At 42.2% G+C, this 20,312-nt stretch overlaps 2 protein-coding genes across 8 annotated transcripts in view; one reads left to right on the forward strand and one right to left on the reverse strand.

The window, feature by feature from the left end:
- Positions 1-1,484: 1,484 nt before the first annotated feature.
- On the reverse strand, positions 1,485-14,450 carry PEG10 (paternally expressed 10). Its single transcript, XM_010972559.2, is given in 3 exon segments — positions 1,485-6,643; positions 6,646-7,847; positions 14,214-14,450. Coding segments are annotated over 3 exon segments (2,379 nt in total). The 5' UTR covers positions 14,219-14,450; the 3' UTR covers positions 1,485-5,471.
- A 191-nt stretch (positions 14,451-14,641) lies between these two features.
- Positions 14,642-20,312, forward strand: part of SGCE (sarcoglycan epsilon) — a 64,686-nt gene continuing 59,015 nt past the window's right edge. For 3 of the 7 annotated variants that reach the window (XM_045508721.2, XM_074367478.1, XM_045508733.2), the window contains exon 1: positions 14,645-14,834. In XM_045508721.2, the coding sequence (XP_045364677.1) occupies positions 14,726-14,834 (109 nt within the window). In that variant the 5' untranslated portion in view covers positions 14,645-14,725. Of the gene's footprint in view, positions 14,835-20,312 lie in introns of all 7 variants that reach the window. The other 4 variants (XM_074367475.1, XM_074367476.1, XM_074367477.1 and 1 more) reach the window with 3 other exon arrangements.

Genomic DNA, 20,312 nt, shown 5'->3' on the forward strand with positions numbered 1-20,312 from the left:
AAAGGGAGGAGTCTAGGTGTAACAGAACAGAGACTTACAGGGTATGTCAATTTCCTTTCAAAGTGGTTTCATTAATAGCTTTATCACCATATTGTTTAAATTATAAGTAACCCTCTTCACCCCCAGCAGACCCTGGATTGTGTCCCACTACCAATTTCACCAGTTCCACCCACCACCTGGCACACTGTGGAAGCCTGTAAATTCTGGGCTGGATGGGCAACCATTCCATATAGCCTGCTTCTAAGGGGAGAGGTTTTAGGTTGTGTTTTTCCATCATTAGCCCAGATCTTTCCATTTAGTCATTGCCTCCCAAGTATAATTCCCAATAAACCACTGTGTTTATGTCATCACCATGTCACACGAACCCAACAACCATTTGAAACTGGCGTATCAAGAGTTCCTTTTTCAGGTTTTCTTTTTCTAAGGTGGGGTGGGGGTGGGAAGCTGGCAATCTTTTTTCTTTCAGTTTTTTTTTGAGAAATAATTGACATACATATGTTTAAGGTGTGCAGCGTAATGTTTTGACTTACATATATTGTGAAATGATTACTACTCTAAGTTTAGATCAGGCTTTCTATACGCAGCCTATCATTCTACAACTCCAATGTTTATTATGTTTTGAAATTTGGTGTCTCATGAACCTCATTTGTCGCTTTTCTTTAGATGACTCACAATCACTATGATACTGTTTTAGTGTTAATTGGTATTAAAAACATCTGTATGCTCATTTCCCTGAACATCATATCTGACTACATTTTATGTATCTTCTTTTATCCTCACTGGTGTTTTAATTTTCTATTAATAAATCTCAAGTATTCCAAGTAAAATTGATACAAAAAATAAAATGTTATATTTTATTTCAATAGAATCTCTTTATTGTGTGGCTTTAATTTATATGTTAAAGTTTTGCATCTTATTATGTTACACCTATAGTCACTAATTGTGTGACTTATTTTATGTTAAAAGTCTTGTAGCTTAAGAAGTTTTTTGTTATGTCCAGAGTCGCTATTAATTGTGTGGCTTTACTTCACATGTTAAAGCTTGTAGTTTAAAAAGATTTTTATATTATGCCCAGAGTCACTATTAATTGTGTGGCTTTATTGATATGTTAAAAGTTTTTACAGCAGGAATGATTTCATTGACTTCCTGAAGTATTCTGGGTAAATAATGGATACTGGGTTGCTTGACTGATGTATTCATTTTACCACCCCCACCACTTCCCAAATTACCCCTACCCTTCCCACCCCACTCCCTCTTCCCACCCCCAACCCTCCTCACTGTCCCATTCCCCACCCCCCGACGGCCCCTCCTCACTGTCCCGCCCCCTCCACTGTCCCCTCCTCACTCCTCTATTTTTCTTTACCCTCCTTTCTCCCCCTTCTCCAACCTCCCCCATTCCTGCTTCCCCTTCTCTCCTCCCCAACCCTGTCCACTCCCTCACCATGTTCCACTAATGCCCGTGAACACTGAAATGATCAAGACAGTTTGCACTTAACCACTAAATCTTTATTAATTGAATTCTTATTATAACATCAATACAATATTAGTAAATAGAGAGAAATACAGAGTAAAGAGAATAAAGCAATGGGGAAGGGTGGGGAGGTAGGGCAGGGGTAGGTAGGAGGTGTAGAGTTAGGGAGAAGAGGCATGGGTAAGGAAGAGGGCTACTGACAGGGGCGTAAGCAACAGTTCTTATCCATCACTTTCCTGTAACTCCCATGAATCTTTACCATCCATCATTATCAATTTCACTCCAGCAACAATTTCTCAAAGGGCATCAATCTATCCTAACTCTCTAAAGACTTTGCTTACAATCTCAATCCCTGGAGTTAACACCCAGGGCAAAGATCCTCTATTAAATTATTTATCCAATCATCTTTGAACTTTCTCCCACTAGGGTTCTATCCAGGTCCAACAGCCCTAAAAAAGACTGATCTCCCTGCAGTTCCCTCCGAGTTTATTTGAAATCATTAGGGGTAGCAATCATGGGGTAAAGGATCACAAGTAAGTACACATGTCCACTTATAAAGATACCTAGTACATAGTATCATGCTTTTTAACTAATCCCACCCACTTAAGATTACTTAATAGTCCCTCCCATTCTAAAATACTTATGATTATGATATATATCCCCAATTACTTAAACTGATTACAGAAAGAAATAAAAACAATGCAATTTTCCACAGACCAATTCAATAGCATTCTACAATCTGAAACAACAAAGAACTTTCCATCCCAACAGATGTGCATTCTTTAGATGAAAATGTCGTGTGGTTCCCTTCAGCCACTTCATCTCTGTACATGGTCCTTCCTTCATTTCTGCCCAGGTCTTTCCCGCAGTGTTCTCTGTTGCCAATCTTGGAATTCTGTCTGATGTTAGATGTCTGTGGTAGATGACAACTGGATCAATTCAGGAGTCCAAGAGGTACCTGCAAACTTAAACAGAAATCCAGACTGCACTATGTAGATGTGCCCCTCCTATTTTGTGTACCTGCAAGTTCACTGTGCTAGCTCACATGATTTAATCCAACTTATTCTCCATTTTCCAGTATCTAATACAAATACCTCATTGCTCAAACTGAATTGACCCTTCAGAAATGTATGTAAACTGCCTCCGTTTCAACAGCCTAGCATGGTGACCTTAGCTAGTTCTAAGTCTGCCTAACAATGGGAGCTTATATCTTCTTCACTGATTTTTTTAAACACTGAAAATTCAGGCCAAAAGTCAATCAATTTTGCCAATTTGTTTTAAAAGGCAGACTACTGATTTTGCTTAATAATTTTGATGTTGTGGTTTATATGTCTTGTTTTGATTTTGCTCCCTTTCCACCTTCTTTAGAGATTTAATTCCTTTGCTTTTCCCTTTCTTATGAATAAAGGCATTTTGTCGGAAAATGCCAAAAAAATTTAAACTATTCAATTAAAATTGATCAACAGCAACAAAATAAATCGAGTGAAAGGAAACTTAATAAAATTCTGATACCATAGAATAAATTTGAGATTACTTATCCTTAACACCTACACTTATAGATAGTATATATAGCTATAGAGCATAGCACACACTGCCAAAGTTTTTCACAAGCTTTACAAAACAGCCAAAAGTGTGTCAGGGACTTCATCCATGAGTTGTTAACCCACACCACCATACTCCCTTGATGATTGTTGTTGTTGGCTCACATCTCCAGACTTCCACTTGCAGTGATGGCAAATGTTCGTGTGCACATGCCGGGGCTGCAAACAATAGCCCATTTCTAGGCCCTTTGCAGCTTGAAGATCAATTGACAACTGTAAATTTGACACAAAACAACTGGAATTCAAATGTATGGAGGATGGGTTGGTATCTGAGGTAAACTGAAGTTAACGCTTCAAAAAGTCCAAAAGCACAAATGCACCATTTAAAAAGTAATTACTCAAACACATGAGTGACTGTCAAGCTTTCTGATTCCATTGAAAGAAAAAAAAAAAAAAAAAAGTAAAAGTTGTTTTGGATTAAGTAGCCAATCAGGTATCTTCTCTGAATTTGTGTATCATTTTGTGTGATTTTTAAAGGCCCAATTAGAAAACAATTAGATGATATTAAAATAGAGGTTTGAAGATGAACAGGATGAACTATTATACAAATACTCCAGTTCTGAGGAGCCTCTCATTCACAGTGTTTTAAGAGAAGTTCACAGTAAGAAATATTTTACACTACGTTACCTATCAATTTTAATTAGTTTAACAATAAGAATTGGATAGTACTTTGTTATTCAATGGAAATAATTTCTGAAAGCAGAGTCACCACTTTAAAACACTGTTAAAGAACACTATCAATCTACAGCTAAAACTTTTAAGTGTTTAAACATGCAAGAATAGGGGTGGGTGATAATGAATATGTGAAAGATGATGTTGATGAAAAGTGAAACTTCACCATTAGACTCCTCTTCATGACAGGCAATTTGAAATATATACCACGTTGTTTTCTACTGCTCAAACTGTTTTGGCAATTGGGGGCTGTGTGTTGAAACAAATGCCCCAAGAAGCCTGCCTCTTTCTTCTTGCATGGCAGCAAAATGGAGTCTCGGCAACCAGGCAGGAAGGATGACACAAATCCTGCAGCAGGGTTAATGGCAGTAGTAAACAGAAAGAGAGAGGTTAGACAAAGAGTTCAAGGTATTAGCAAGGGACCAGGCTAAAGGAAGTCAGGCAGTCCCAGGTTAGCACAAAGCGTCTAGGAGACATCAGTTGATGTCACCAAATTGAAGACAACTCTTTTGTGTTGTCTGTTGCTTTGAGTTGCTTTCTGAGGCCTTCCATTCATTGGCAGCTTGTTACCAGCTCCATCCCCTACTGGGTGCTAAAATTATTTCCCCTCCCTAAGCATCCTAGTGCTACAGTCTAGTGAGGGGACTGATGATGAAATGCCCAGATGCATATGGAGGCAGAGACATGGACAGATGCTCCCAAGACTTCAGGTCATGCTCTTCCAGCCAATTAACAAAGCTTGTAAAAATTCTGAAGTTCCAGGACAAGTTGATAACATTAACTCAGAGTCTCTTTTTTTAAGAGTTGGGTATGGGATTTAGGAGTCCTTTTGACTTGCTACTTGTTAGCCCTCATACATGACTGAGAGGTGATCACACTTCACAAACATCTAACACACCTGGAACCATCAAAGTCTCTGGTTACCAGGATTAACGTTGTATGGAAGCCATTGCTGGCATGATGATGGTAAGGTGTTGTGACAGCCAGAGTTATTGGGTACATGTGATTTGCACCAGGATGTGAAGGCACACTCAACATGCAAATGTCCATCTGAGAGCACTTCCTTCTGAGGCCTGAGGTGTTTCTGTTGCAGGGGTTTTGCCTGCTCCTGGGAGAACTGGTCGAGTTGCTGCTCCTTGAACCATCAAAGTGTGGAGTCTGAAGATGGTGAAGTTTCAAAAGGTGCAGCAAAAAAGATCACGGAAGCCATTTCATACTGCACCATTAATTCTGGCTTCCTTAATAAGGCCTCGGTCCTCTAGTGATGTAAAGAGTACCGAAACTACAGGAAAAGTCATGTCCTCCTCCTCCTTGTCTCCCCCTCCATAAAGAAAACAGCATTTCCTGTGTTTGCATCAGCTTCTCTGTAAATGTTAAACGAGGACTTTGGCAGTCTTTAATTCAGATGGTGACAGTACTTTCAGCAGGTAAAACCCAGGCTTCCAGGGTTTGCTGGGAAGTAAACTTACTACGAATTCTAATTAGATTGGCAGTTAATTTGTTGGTAAATATTTTGTCACTCCCACCAAACAGTGGAGGTCCCTTGGTGCTTTAAGATGTGTGCCAGTCCAGGGCGGCCCTGACCTTCTGTAACCATTTCAGAGAAAACCTGTGCCTCAGGTTGGTCTGAAGGTGCAGTAGCTCAATTTAGCACACAGTCACTGATTGAGAAGCTGAACAGGAGTACATTTTGAGGGCAGAGATCCTGAAGGATGACTGGTATTTATTTACAGGGTGCTGTAAGAGGGCGGCGGTGGCGGCGGTGGCGGCGGCGGAGGTGGCTGCGGTGGCGGATACTGAGGCACCGGAGGCTGGCGGTACCAATGTGGATTCCAGGTGATCATCACGGGGACATAGAGCGATCGTCCATGTCCATCTCGCCCCACAGGGTACCAGGCGAATCCTACTGGGTAGGTTGGGTACGTGGCATACGCAGGGTAGGTCGGATATCCTGGTATTTGAGGTACATACTCAGTGTACGTCGCCAGGTGAGCTTGGTCTTCTAAATTTGGAATAGAGAGTCGAGGGTACTGATTCTGGATGGTGAAATTGTTGGGAGCTCGGCAGTCGTAAGAAACTTGCAGTTTCCATCCCCTTTTCACTTGGAGAACTTGGGCTCCGTTTGGTGCGATTGTTGGAGTAATCAGCCCATCTTTTACGTTTCTGGCCACAAAATCTCGCAGAGCTGCCATCTCTGATTCCGACAGTGAATACACATGTCCGCTGGGAATACTGTGTGCTCCAGGGATCATTTCTATGTTCGGGTCAACCAGGCGGTGGTCTGGGTAGACATTTTCATCTACTGGAGTGTACACATTCTGGACGTAGTAATACCTCACTGGTTGGTAAACTCTGTATCCTTCTACTGGGTAATAGAATGAAGGTTGTGCTGGTGGTGGGAGCGGTGGTGGTATTGGAGAATACATCCGGCAGTGGTATCGGCAATATTCGGAATCGAAGACGATCGATCGGGTGCTCCACGTGATATTGGGATCGTGTGTGCTCAGCCAACGCACCCCAAGGACGATGGGGAAGAATGGAGACTGAGTCACATCAAATGACAGCACTTCACGGTGATCTCCCAAGTCGACTATCAGGTCGTGTGTTTCATGGACAACGGGTCCCGATGCTATGGGACGTCCATCGATCGCTTCTACAAGTATTGGCCAGTCCTTGACTCGCAGAGGAATGCCATTCTGGGCAACGTATTCGTGATCAATGAAGTTGCCAGAAGCACCAGAATCGATCATAGCTCGGACGAACAGGGTGTGTCTGCCCGGAAGATGAATCTGGAGCATCACTTGCAAGTGTGGAGATGAAGCATCATCTTGTGGGGACCTTATTAATTCCGGCCCGGTCGCTGAAGGTCCCTCTACAGCGGGGCCGGGGAGTTTCCCGCCGGCGAAGCCTTCGAGGCCTTGGCAGGACAGTTGTCGGCGTAGTGACCTCCATTCCCACAGTAGAGGCACAGGTTCAGCTTTCTGCGTCTTTCTTTTTCTTCCTGGGTCAGGCGCATGCGGGCACCTCCCACGGGCTCGGTAGGATCTACCTGGTGGTGGCTGCTGACATGAGGCATCACCAGTGCACGTGGCGGAGAGCGCGGCTTGCGGGCGGCAGCTGCCCTGGCCAGCCTTCTCTCGATGTGGATGCACTGGCCGATCAGGGCGGGCAGTGACTTGGCAACTTCAAGGCGTGACAGCTCCGCCTGAATGTGGTCGCTGAGGCCCTCGTGGTACTGGTCAATCAGTGCCGGCTCGTTCCAATCCAGGTCCTGTGCAATCATCTGGAAAGCGTTGGAGTAGTCGATGACTGACCCCATGCCTTGGCGCAGACGTCTGATCTTGCGTTTGGCAGCCTCGCGCCGCTGAGGGTCTTCAAAGACATGCTTCATTTCAGTCATGAAGGCTGGGTAGTTGTGCATCAGGTAGTGGGATCGCTCAAGCTTGGCGGAGGCCCAGCGGGCAGCACGGCCGGTCATCATGCTTGTCACAAAGCAGACACGGACGCGATCAACTGAGAAATCTCTGGTGCTCTTTTCCATGAAGAGCTGGCACTGGGACATGAAAGGAACCAGCATGTCTGGGTTGCCGTCAAACTTCTCGGGAAGGTCATCTGGGCACTCTTCCTCGATCGGAGTGGCTGGGGCAGCAGCGGCTGCAGCACCACAGAGCTCAATGTCGTCTTCCTCGTCCTCGGGGGCGGGCTCCACTTGCTCACGGAGGGAGGTGTTCTCCTCTGTGAGTTTCTGCACCTGGTTCTGCAGGTTGTTGTTCTCCTCAGACTGCTTCATGACCTTTTCTCTGAGGTTGTTGATCTCTTCAGAGAGATCGTCCCGTCTTCGTTCTGCCAGGTTGGGGATGTACTGGCCCCTTTGGCCGCTGCAGGAGGCGGCGGAGGAGGTGGAGGAGGAGGAGGAGGAGGAGGAGGAGGAGGGACCGTTGGGGGGAGGAGGAGGAGGAGGAGGTGGGCAGTCGGGCCCCAGGGTGAGATTTGGGGTGGGAGGAGACCTCCCAGGTGTAGCTTCACTCCTGTGGGGATGGAGGCCTGGATCTTGGCCTCCTCTTCCACCCTTTCGGCGTTTGGTTTTCAGAAGCTTTTTGTTTCTGTAAATAATAGAAGCATAAATTCAACATATACATTCAAAGCAGCACAATATAAAGAAGATTTTAGCATTTAAAATATCTATTAAAGTACCTTAAATACATGAGTATTTAAAGTATCTCTTTGCTTTACTTGCTTACATCGGTAGTTAATAAACAGACAAAAACCCTGCAAAAAAAGAAATCAGTTAATCAATGAGGACAACAGATAATGAAAAGCACCCTACTTTTTCTTGTCCAAATGTCCTTTTCATCCTCAAGAATCACCTGTTCATTATGATTCAACAATACACCACTGTATCAATAGCACAATTACTTTTACTGGGTAATAAAAAAAGTGGAAACACTCCAAACAAGAAGTTTTATATCCAGAGAGCAAAGCAAGAAACTTTCAGGACAAAGACTGACACCAGAAAAGTTACACAAAATGAAGCCAAAATTGTAACTGTTATTAGAGAAGTTACCTGAAAACACCTACTGTTTCAGCCAATAGAGAACCAAGAAAAAGAAGAGAGGAATTAAAATCACGATGCCTGTATTCATCAACCCTGGGGGATGGGGCACTCTGGCCAGCCCTAATCCACATCTAGAAAGAAAGTAACTGGTTATGAGAACAAACAAGCACCACCACAAAATCCACAGGACTGTCTAAATTACTTTTTTCCTTTGGGACAGAAATGGCACTAGGCAGCAGCGTGTGTTTATCAGTTTCCTTTCTTATTATACAGTCAATTAACAGATGTTCGTTGATGCCTCCTAGGAGTAGTAGGGCTGAAAAATGGGGCATTCATTCAAAGAAGCCCAATAATAGCACACCTCAAACTTAAGGGTAAGGATTTAATTAAATAATGCAGGTAAAGCACATAGTGAATATTCAATAACTGTTAGCTAATATTAATAAAGTCACTGATAAAAAAACAAACTTTAACTTTGTGTGTAAAGAGGCTGAGATTAAAATAGGGAGGGGCTGCAACTATGGCAACCTGGATATGTACCTCCCACCAAAAGATACTAATTTAAAAAACAACAACAAAAACACTGTTTGTCAAACAAATCCAGGGCCTCATTAGACTTCCAGGTCACCAGTTTGCAATCCCTGGTTTTTAAGCAAGATTTGTCAGCATAGCCCCACCCCAAAGTTTGTGATTTAAAGTGGGATAGGGCTTCATGCTTAGGGGGTGGGTAGATGTATGTGCATGGGTAGGGGAGATTAATTGTCCTAATTATGGGTATGGTAACAATAAATCACACATACAGTAACAGCACACATTGCCTGTATACTTCCTGAAAATAAGGTTAAATGGATTTAGAGTACTTATTTTAACATTTCAATAATTTTTTTAAATGGACCTTAAATTCTCATATTTGGAAAACTCTAGGAAAAGGCCAAAAAGTTTAAAAACTTAATATATAAAGCAGGCAGACTGCCTATTCACTACATTTTAATTTGGCAGTCCTGGCCACCTGTTCTTCTCTGATCCATCAAGGCAAAAATGGACACCAAATTAATTACATAAAATAAAACCACAAAGATAAACATGTATTATTCAGAGAAGTTTGGTGAAAAATAGCTAATATTTCAACCAACAGGGTACAAGGTAGGGAAAAAGGTGATGATAATCAAACATGATGCTTGGCTGTGGAGAAATATCCCTTCCTCCTTCTTTCCTAAGGCCTCTCCTAATTCTTTAGGCCCTCCCCTTTGCCAACCCTGCCACCCACTGCCATTTTCCCTATGCCCTGCAGTGTTGGTACGGCCTCTCCAAGGAGTTGCTAGATAGCAGAGTCCTTGAGGAACAGAATCACTGTGCCGTTTTAATAGTTTTAAACTGTTACCTAATTACTTTAATAACTTAGGCTACAAAAACAATTAACAGTTGATATTTAAGATAAGATATTCACGTTTAGAAGAAATTATAAGGTGTAATTAACACATCATAACCTGTGACATTCAGTTTCATTTCCAACTGCCTGGAGACAACTGTACTGGTGACACTCAGATTATGAGGTTACAAAATAATGCAACTTTTATTTATTAAATTAAGAGTTTTAATGTCCCATAGAAAAGCAACTAATAAGCACACAGGTGACTCAGGTGCCACTTCTGTCATCAAGACATTAATTAATACTTTCAAAACTTAGAGACAAGATTTCTGAAAAGGCATTCACAGCATGGTCTGGCGTAGCCTGACCCAGGTCAGGAAGGTTAACAGCCTACATGTCAGTCACAGTCACTGGGGTGGGCTTTACTGAGGCCCAGGTCTGATGGTTTTAACATCTGCAAAACACAATGATAGGACAGAAATAACAGTACATTAGGAAATCAGCAAACAGTCACTGTATTGTTTATGGAAACAAGAAATCAATAAGAGTTTAAAATTTAAATGCTGTTGGTAGAAAGGAAGATAATATAGAGGTGAGAAGGTTGGAAACAGGACAATAGGGAGGGGCAGCAACTATTTAACATGGGGATGCATTCCCCCCTCCCCAAACATTGAATTCTTGTAAAAATTTTTTAATCCAGTGCTGGTCTAACAAATTAATGGCCTTATTTGGCCTGCAAGGTCAACAGTTTGAGGCTCCTAACTTATATCAATATCAGGCCTAAAGCTCCCATCCCTGGGGTTTGTAATTTTGGGGTAGGACCCTAAGCCCTAAAAGAGATAACTGCCCAGAACAGAGAAATTTAACACTAAAAGTGAAAGGGTAGTGGGCAGGCAAATTAACAGTGTAAGTTTACAAATGTTTAAACAGCAACTGGAGCACCAATTAACATGGGAACAGGAACACTGTGACTTGATTTGAATTACAGGACTATGGCTCCTTAAACGCCCCCCTTAGTAGGGGCTGGATTAGGGAGGTGAGGTCAAGAGGCCCCATTCCTAAAACCTGAAAGGACATACAGCTTAAAGCTAAGCAACTTGGGACAGATGCCATCTTTACATATGAAAAAGAGTTCAGTATTATTGTATTTAAGAATTAAATACATTTGATTCAACCTTTGACTCTTCACAATGACTTCTGAAAATTTCTATTTCCCTGACCCCCAAACATAGCAAAGTAAAATAGTAGCCAAAAACTGCCACACATTAAACAGCCCATTAGGAAATCGCACTTCATTAAACAATGCTTAATTGTTTTACATTTGCAAATATCCACATTTCTTTGAGAACTATGAATGCTATTTGTGAAATGCAAATTTTATTAATGTGCACATTCTTTTCTTACCATTGTTTTGAACCTTTTTAAAATGCAGACATATAACTTCCAAAGAGAAGGGGGGGTCAGGGGGACATGGTGCATAAAAGGGGCCTGGGGACTTACTGAAAGCTGTAATTATGATAAGCACATGATACCATAGTTTGTATACTTGTTGGGGCAGGGGGGGCGTGTTGGTGGAGTGTGACAGATTTTTTGGAGCCAATGTTTCCAAACCCCCCTGTAACGAAGTCCTGGCTCATGGTTTATAATATATGGAACCAGGTTTTATAATTTCTTCATATAGTTAGAAACAAACATCTGACTGTCAGTAAATTTGTTTTATGTATATATTTTTAAATGCCAGCTAAAACCCTGAGTCTGTATTTTGCAATGTAGCCATTTTGTTACATTACACAAATTTTAAATATGACAATTATGGACCATTAAAAAATCCTCCTGCCCCAAATTTAAATAATTAGCTTTTGCTTTTTAGTTTATAAAAAAAGTTAATTATCTGGAATATTTTGAATTAATTTAGTTGTTTTAAATTATAATTAAAGCTAAATTATTGGAGTTTAAAAATACATACTTTTTTTTTTTTTTAAAGATCCTGTTAAAGGTGAGAGAGATAAGGCAATGTCTTGGACATCCCAGGACAGCAAAGCACCATAGGAAAGAGACAGGTGCAAAAACCCAGAAAACATCTGCAGACACCAAGGAAGACAAGGAATAAACCAACTTACTCTGGTCATTTAGCACATATTTAATGAATGCCTACCATGTGCCAGGCACAATTAATAAATATGTAGGCAAGTTAGCCAGGGCTAATCCTCTAGCGTTCCAAGAAAAAAATCCAGCTTCATAGGCATGCAGATAAACACTTCATCCTCCCTCAGAGGCCAAGCTGCAGCACCAATAAGGCCACGTAAAACTCCTATGAAACAAAGTTCAAGTTGTTCTTTATTTTGTATTCACAAAAGCATCCGATTCCAGTAGATCCCATCTCAAAGGTCCACTAGTGTGTCAAAAAAGTCTTAAATGTTAAAGTATTTATAATATTTTATTTTTCATTTGTAGTAAAAACATTTAGCTGGATTGCTCTTACAGGTGCCAGACATGTCAGTTTAGAAGCACCCTTCATAACCCCTAATAGGAGTTTAAATTACGGGATTATGTTATTTAACATATGCAGAGTGCTTAGAAAACATGCTTATTAACGTCATGTCTAATTAATATTGTTGTTAGATTAATTATTCTTATTTATTACTCTTATATTTGTTAGACACCAGTGGATAAAAAGCAAAACAGGCGCAGCAGAAACCACAGGAGGGCGGGGCTGTGCAGCCAGGCTCAGACAGTGAAGGTGCGCAGGCGCAAAGGAGGGGTACCTGATGGGAGGGGTGGGGGCTCACACTGCGCAGGCGCAAGTGGGCTCTGGGGGAGGTGGGGCCATAGGCCCCCTCAGAAGAGGCTGGTTCAGGGAGGGGCCAAGCTTAGAAGAAGCGGGGTCTGGGCAAGCCACCTCAGAGGAGGCAGGCTCAGAGAGAGGAGGTCTGGGGGGACCACCTCAGAGGAGGGGGGCTTCAGGGGGAGAAGAAGTCTGGGCGGGTGGCCTCAGAGTAGGCCGACTTAGGGGGAGGCGGGGTCTGGAGAGCTGCATCAGAGGAGGCAGGCTCAGGGGAAGGCGGGGTCTGGGGAATCACCTCAGAGGAGGCGGGCACAGGGGGAGGCGGGGACTGGGGAGGCAGCGTCTAGAAGGCGCGCTCTGGGAAGGCGCGCTCTGGGAAGGTGCGCCGCAGAGGAGGCGCGTGGAGGAGGAGGCGCACGGCCGAGGAGGCGCGCGGCCGAGGAGGCGCGCTCTGAGTAGGCGCTGGGAGGCGCTAAGCCTGCTCTGAGCAGATACTGCGGAGAAGGCACGCTAGAATGGGCGGGGCAGGTCTGAGACTGGCTGCAAGCCTCTCCCAGGATCCCCCCTCCCAAAACCCCTCCCACAGCCAGATTCATTTCATGCAACAAGAGCAATCACCCCCAGATCCAATCCTCCCCCCGCTTTCAATACTCAGCGGACCAACAGTTTCCACAAACTGTTGCTGGACGCCAATTCGCGCCACCACTACAACTACACCGCCACTTCAATTAAACGCAACTAGGCATGGCAGTCCACTCTGCCACCACCAAAAGATTCCCTTTTACACTCAAGTCAATACCTCTCTACTCCACTGCCATAGCAGGAATGGTGTGGGCAGAATGTTAAACACTAATTTTTGCCCAGGGCTCCATTTTGTCTAACAGCACCATCATGTAGAGAACAGTCCTGTAGAAAAACATAGTGGGAGCCATTCCAAAGGTGTGTTAGAGACAAAGGGTGGGGTTCCTGTAAGAGAGTAATCTTACTCATGTCTGCTTCAGCTGGTTTCTTTGTAGCGCAAAGCAGTCCAGTTACTGTACCTCTGCAGTTGCTATTACTTTGTAGTGCATTTAAGGGGTAAAATTTTCCGCAGCTCATGTACCTCTGCAGTTCCTGTGTTTTGTAGCGCGATGAAGCGCTGTTAGGAATGGTAATCATATAATTTTTGTGGCGCCAATCTTCTGCAGCTCAGATTTTGTAGCGCATTTAAAGCGCAAATCAGTCATCAGTCTGCAGCTCATATATCGCTGCAGTTCATACTGGTTTTAGCGCAATGAAGCGCCCAACAATCCCTAACGCATTTAAGTGCCCAGTCTGTAGCACATTGAAGCGCCCATCTGTAGCGCAATGAAGCGCCCATCAGTTTGTAGTGCATTTGAAACGCCTATCTATCTGTAGCGCATCTGAAGCGCTCATCAGTTTGCGGCACATTCAAAGCGCTTATCAGTTTGTAGCGCATTGAAGCGCCAATTAGTTTGTAGCGCATATCACTTTGCAGCACGTCTGCAAATTGTAGCCCATGTCTGTCTGCAGCTCATGTTTGTCCGCAGCTCATATCTCTACAGCCCATATCTGGACTTGGGTTCTGGAAATCAAAGCCCTGAAAGCTTGGTTTCTCCATCAGTTTGGGGGTACAGCCAGTAAAGGCGTGACAAGGTGTGCGTGGAGACATTCGGGGCGCTACTCCATCTCCCGCAGCTCCCGATAAGAACCGGGAATGAACGTGATCTTAAAAAAAAAAAAAAAAGAAACATCCTCACCGCATACTCACCACGCGAGGACTCCTCTGCGAAGACAGGAGGGACTGGGTCCCACACCTGTGCCAGGCGTGGGCTCCGCTGGGTGCTCGGCAGCCCGGAGTGGCTCCGGACGCGAGCCCGCTCAGCGGACCTTTCGCGAGGCTCGGTGGACCCTCTTCGCTGTTCTCCTCAGGTCGTAGTCAGGTTTCTTCGACACACACCAACCGAAGTTGAAGCGCGTGTACCCGGAGCGCGGACTAGGAGCCTTATATAGGCTGAACAGAGAAGGGGGGCGCCAAATCCCAGCGTGCTCCGCGGGTTAGGGGGGCGGAGGGGGAGCGGGGGCGGAGGGGATGGGGGGATGGGGGAGATGGGGGTGGGGGCGATGGCCACGCTACAGTGGCCCGCCGCTAGAGGGAGTACGGGATTAAGAAGGGGGTGCAGGATGCTGATGCTGAACTGGCCAAGCTGGGAGGAAAGAAGAAAGGGAGGGGAGGGGAGAATCGAGGACGGCCGGCCTAGCCAGGCCAAGAATGCAATTGCCCCATTGGTGGGAGCTGGGAGACCCTTGTGCTTGGACGGGACAGGGTCGGGGGACACGCAAGATGAGCCCCGCGACCACTGGCACCTTCTTACTGACAGGTTAGTGGGCTGCGCGCGACGGGAGGTCCTGGGGCCAACAGGCCGCCGCCTCCCCATCCCCCGCCCGGGTTTTGGGTACCCGGGCGCATTTTCTGGGCGTCAGCCCCTCTTGCTGCGGAGTCCTCAATGCACCCCTCCTCCAGGACGCCCCGCACTCCACTTCCCGGGCCTTTGCGTCTCTTACGAGGCTTGACCCCTGGCCTTTTTCTTCCGCGCCCCCGCGGGCCCCTCCCTGCCCAGAGGCGCCGAAATTCCATCTCCAGTTTCCATTCCCACCCCCAACCCCACGCCAGCCCTGGGTGGACATCTCCCGATCCCTGCAGCAAAGAGCTGGGGGGTCTTGCCCATTTGGGTGGGGGGGCGTTATCCCGTGAGTGGGCCTCTGCGGCTCAGAGGCGAGCTGTAGGAAATGGGTGTCAGGCTGCGCCCCCCTCTACACAAACAAAATCTTTTTCTCCTTTTCTTGAATCCCATCTGGAGAGAACACAAAAATGTGTATTTGAAACGCTTAATTCTCCTCTCTTCCTAAGCGAATTTCTTAGCGGCGGAAATCTCGTTTTTCTTAGGTTTTACGGAGTAGGGAAACGGAATCATGAAATGCTAGGAGCTAAACAAGGCGTTCAAGTCAGGGTTAACCCCGGCTAGGGGCCAGAGGCGCCAAAACAGAACGGTTTGCCCCACCATGTGCACAATTTTGAGAAAGCAAAAACAATTAAAAACAGCTGTGGATGCCTTCTATGTATCTGGCGGGCTTTGGAGGCTCCCAGCTACGGCCTTTTGGTGGTGATTACGAGGTTTACGCAGAGACCTAGCTCTCCCTTCAACGTTACATTTTTCTAAATCTTGTAGGGTGAATGAAAACATTTAGTTACCGTAACCGCACGTTTAATCCTTGAAGCGTGTTGCCGAGATTCGGTCACAAATGTTTGTGCATATTTAAACGTATGAACATACATTTTAGGTTAGAGAAAATTGCAATGAGTTATAAGACTAAAATAATGATGAGAAAGGATGCTAAAAAAAAAGTCGTAGCGTGGATTTCAATTTAAGCGCCACAAAGTGTTAGGCACTGAGAAAACGGACAATCTGTTGATGATCTTAGTAAAAGAAGTTTAGGTTAAAGTGAAAAACCAATTGTCTACAGCTGAGTGAGATTCATGAAACACAGTTGGGACACATTTGTATTTGAAGGCTAAAATTGAGCATAGTTAGGTAACATTGCTACAGATTATTTTATATAGAGAGGATAAATAAGAATTTGACCCATTGTAGATGACAGGGTGGCAGGGATCGCACTTAACGCGAGCCTTTCTAGGAATAAACAAGACTGTAGCACATTTACTGAGATTCTACTTTTTGTCAGAAATAAAGTGTTGACCATTAGATACATGAAGTGCAGATTTCCAACACTGAAAGGTATTTTTCTAGGAAGTTGGGTGAACACAATATACTCTTTAGAAGTGCCTAGTGCCTTTTAATGTTTAGAATGTTCACCCTTTTCTGCAAGATAGAATAATTTCAGAATTTCTTATGTTAGCTAGAGAACTGTTCTAGTAACCGTCGGACTGTCAAATTCTTAGCATTTTTTTAAATTCAGGAAAATTACTTCATCTAGTTGTTTGTTAACTGAATGAAGTGAGATTAAGAAAACAGCATAGGTGATAGAGAAAATTCAGGCTTAAAAATCTATCCCAAGACTTAAAGTTTGAACAAGTTTGAACCTATTTGAATTTTTATTTCAAAATGTTAGCCAGGATTGGGGGCAGGGGGGAGGGACTGGAATAGCTTTAGTGTTATCTTTATCATAATAAAAGTAAAATTCCTATTCATTGTACAAAATTTAGAGGAAAAAACTCCAGAGAACTGGAAGAAAAATCGAGAAGAAAATCAAGATCACCTGTAACCTCTTCATCCTGAGATAACCCCAGTAACATTTATGAACTCTACTTTCTCTATGCATATATATGTGCCTAAATAATATATTTTTTTCATAGAGTTGCACATAATTTCTAAAAATTAAAAATGTGATCAAATTAATTTCCTCCATTATTTTCTTTCTGAGGAGCCTTAGCTATCAAAATAACATTATATTTGTAGGGTTCTTTTTAAAGGAAATAATATTAATTCCTTTTTCTAATGAAAGTTTTGAATGGACAATGTTAGTACATAAACATTTAAAACCGAAGAATTGAGAATTTCCTCTGATCTCATTATTCTAACATGCACATAGTAATCATTTAGTATATTTCCTTGCATTTTTACTCCTCTACATACATGTGAAATAATTTTTACTTTGCTTAGATTTTCCTAAGGAAAAAACATCAATAGATAAGTAGTTTTGATAGAACTTTTTAACCTAAAGCAACAAAATAGCATTAGAAATAAAAACAAAGATTCAATGTTAATGGATAAATACTTTAGATGACATTTTTGTGTTACCTAAAACAACAAAACAACATTAAAAAACCATCCCTCAAATTAACAGACTAGAATTTTAAAACACTTTTTTGACATTTAATATCATAAGTGAATTTTGGATTTTCTTAGATATTTGTTTCTAGTGTTGACTGTTTCTTACCCGTTTTGACAAGATTTCCCACAAAGCAAAAAAGGTGCTAATGTGCATTATTTATCAGTTGTAACTGCCTATTGTATTTGAACATTTTAACCAATTTTTATGAGAATTTTCTGTGGATCTATGAAGCTGTTGATTTACCACCTGTATTTAACTTCTAGTGTAGTGGGAAAATTGTATTTCAAAACAAAGTGGTATTTTCACTTGTCAAATAATAGAGTTTCTAATTGGACACTTTTACTTATTTAAGACAAGTTACCATGTATCTATGAAGCTGTTGATTTACCTTATATATTTAGCTTAATTTCTAGGGTGGTGGGAAAATTGTCTTTTGAAACAAAGTGGAATTTCACTTGTTAAATAATAACTGGACTTTCTAGTTGGACATTTTGCCTATTTTAAATGACAATTTGCTATAGCTCTATGAACCTGCTGATTTACCACATTCATTTGACTTAACTTTTAGTATGGTAGGAAAAATTTATTTCTAAGTAAAGTAAAATTTTCAGTTGCCAAATATTAATTGGACTTAGTACTTGACCATTTTATCCATTTGTTATAAGAGTTTTGCCATAAATCTGAAAACTGTTGATTTACCTCTTATATTTAGCTTTAATTCTAGTGGAAAAATTGTATTTCTAAGCAAAGTGGAATTTTCTCTTCTCTCAGTTACTGAAAATTAGCAAGGGACGGCAACAGAGAAAACTGATGAGAGAGAAAGGTAACACATACCCAGTTTCTAGCACTGGTTTTAACTGATTAAAAAAACCATACTCCAGAGAAAATGATGAAACAGTGAAGAAACTCTGACGTGTTAAAAAATTCACAAATATTCAGAACGTCTGGAGTCGTAGTAAGTGCAGTATTTATGGGTCACATTTTCTCCAAAATAATCAGCTACTTTGTTTCTTTTTCTTTTTTACTAACTGTCCACACTTACTCTGATTCCTTTTCTTAAAACTTACCCTTACTTCAGTTCTAAGCATCAAAGTCTAAATTTTGCTGTTTATCTTATTTCCTACTCTTGGTGTGAAAAAGGACTCTAGGTGAAGAGATGATATGGGTTTCTGTGTCCATTAGAGATTCTTTTAGTCCAGAGCTTCACAGAAATATTAACACAATTTTTTTTTCTCTCGATCCTTTTCAACCTCTCCAGCAGAGACGGAGAGACAGACATGACAGAAAGATAGACAGACAGATGGACAGACAGATGGACAGAGAGACAGACACGTGCGTGCACACACATGCATAACATGAGACTTTGTGTAAACTTCAGGATCCAGTTCTCCAGTTTGCTATCTCCCTGATCTCTAGAAGTATTAAGTCAAAAGCAACAATGCAAAACATTAAAAAGTGGTTCTAAAGATCAACAAGTCTTTTCAAATGACTATTTTTCCTTCTGGGCTTTTCAGGTTGTTAGAATCAGATAGTCTCAGTGCTCTTAAAGTTATTTCACATTAACTGCTTCCAAGCAAAATTCTCTCTAAGCAAAATTCTGGTGTCTTCAATTTTTTAAACAATGTAACTATAGTAAAGACAGTATTGAATAAAAAACAATTTCCACAGTCTGACACTAGAACAAACATTTCCATTGATGTTCCTTCCCTTCTAATCTTTGTTCTGTGTGCATATATATTTTTACATGACTGTAATTTTAATACATGTAGTTTTTTTACACTTTGTTTTGAAAGATAAGTGAATCTTGCTTTCTGTGAAGCATTTGTCAAGGCTTTAGGATGCTCTTGTGTATGAGATGCTGTGTTGACTAGCAGGATTGCTTTGTGATCCTGAGGCAGGCTGCACCAGCACCCGCCAGGTGTGTGGGTTACAGGCTTTAGGTCAGGAAGTGGTCCTTGCTGAAGGATCACAAGACCTGGGTCTTCTCTGCTTCAACATTTTTATGAATAACTTGGATGTAGATCTAAGATGGTTGCTTTAAAATCCATGGATGACTTGGAAAAGGGACAACTGTTACAAATAGATGACAGAATTTAGAGTTAACAGTGTTTAAGTAGGCTGCAGTGCCAATTTAAAAGATATTTTATAGCAGTAAATGCATCATTATTCATTGATGTGTAAGGAAAGAGGTGACTCTATATGGTGGCAATTTCTGAGGAAAAAGACAGTTAATATGAACCAGCAGCATGATATGACTGTAAAAAAAAAAAACAAATTTAGACTCCGGTAATAGTATAGTGTCCATATGTCACAAAAAATTAATAGTACCCTGCTCTAATTAACCACATCTGTAGTATTGTGTTCATTTCTGGCTGTCATATTTAAAGAGAGATATTGACAAATTAGACAACTTCCAGAACAGTCCATGGGGATGGTGAGGGGTCTGGCAAACCTGTCATAGGAGGTATCCTCAAAGGGTCTGGAAATATTTAGCTTGAAGGCTAAAAGTAGACATAAACTCTCTTCTGTTTGCTTCAGAAAGCTTCACTGGGTGAAAGGTAGAGATGGATTTTAACTTGAGACATTTCTAACTGTGCAGCTCAGCAAGGAAATCAACTTTATACCTTTACTTGGTCTATTCTTTTAAAGTATCAGGATATTCACCTTTATTGCAATGACTTTAATTTGAAGGCCATGATAACATTTTAGTGTAGGACAGCAAAGATACTTGTGATGGAAACATTTTATTTTTTTCTGATAAACTGTCCAAAAAGAATAGTCCTGTGTGTTTGTTGCAGGTTGATTTTCTTACAACTTGAAAATAGCTCACAAGAGGACAGTTTTAACACATTCTTTCCTCCCTTCTCATTCCGTTTCAAACATGAGAATCTGAGAAGTAAAGTTTTTTTTTTTCCCCTGCAAAGTATCCTGGCGTTATCTTGCTTCCTAGAGTTGTTCCTTTCCTGGGATTTCTTGCTCGCCGAGAACAGGCTTCTCAGGCAGAG

Source organism: Camelus bactrianus, chromosome 7 (assembly GCF_048773025.1).
Source record: "Camelus bactrianus isolate YW-2024 breed Bactrian camel chromosome 7, ASM4877302v1, whole genome shotgun sequence".
NCBI classification, from domain to species: domain Eukaryota; kingdom Metazoa; phylum Chordata; class Mammalia; order Artiodactyla; family Camelidae; genus Camelus; species Camelus bactrianus.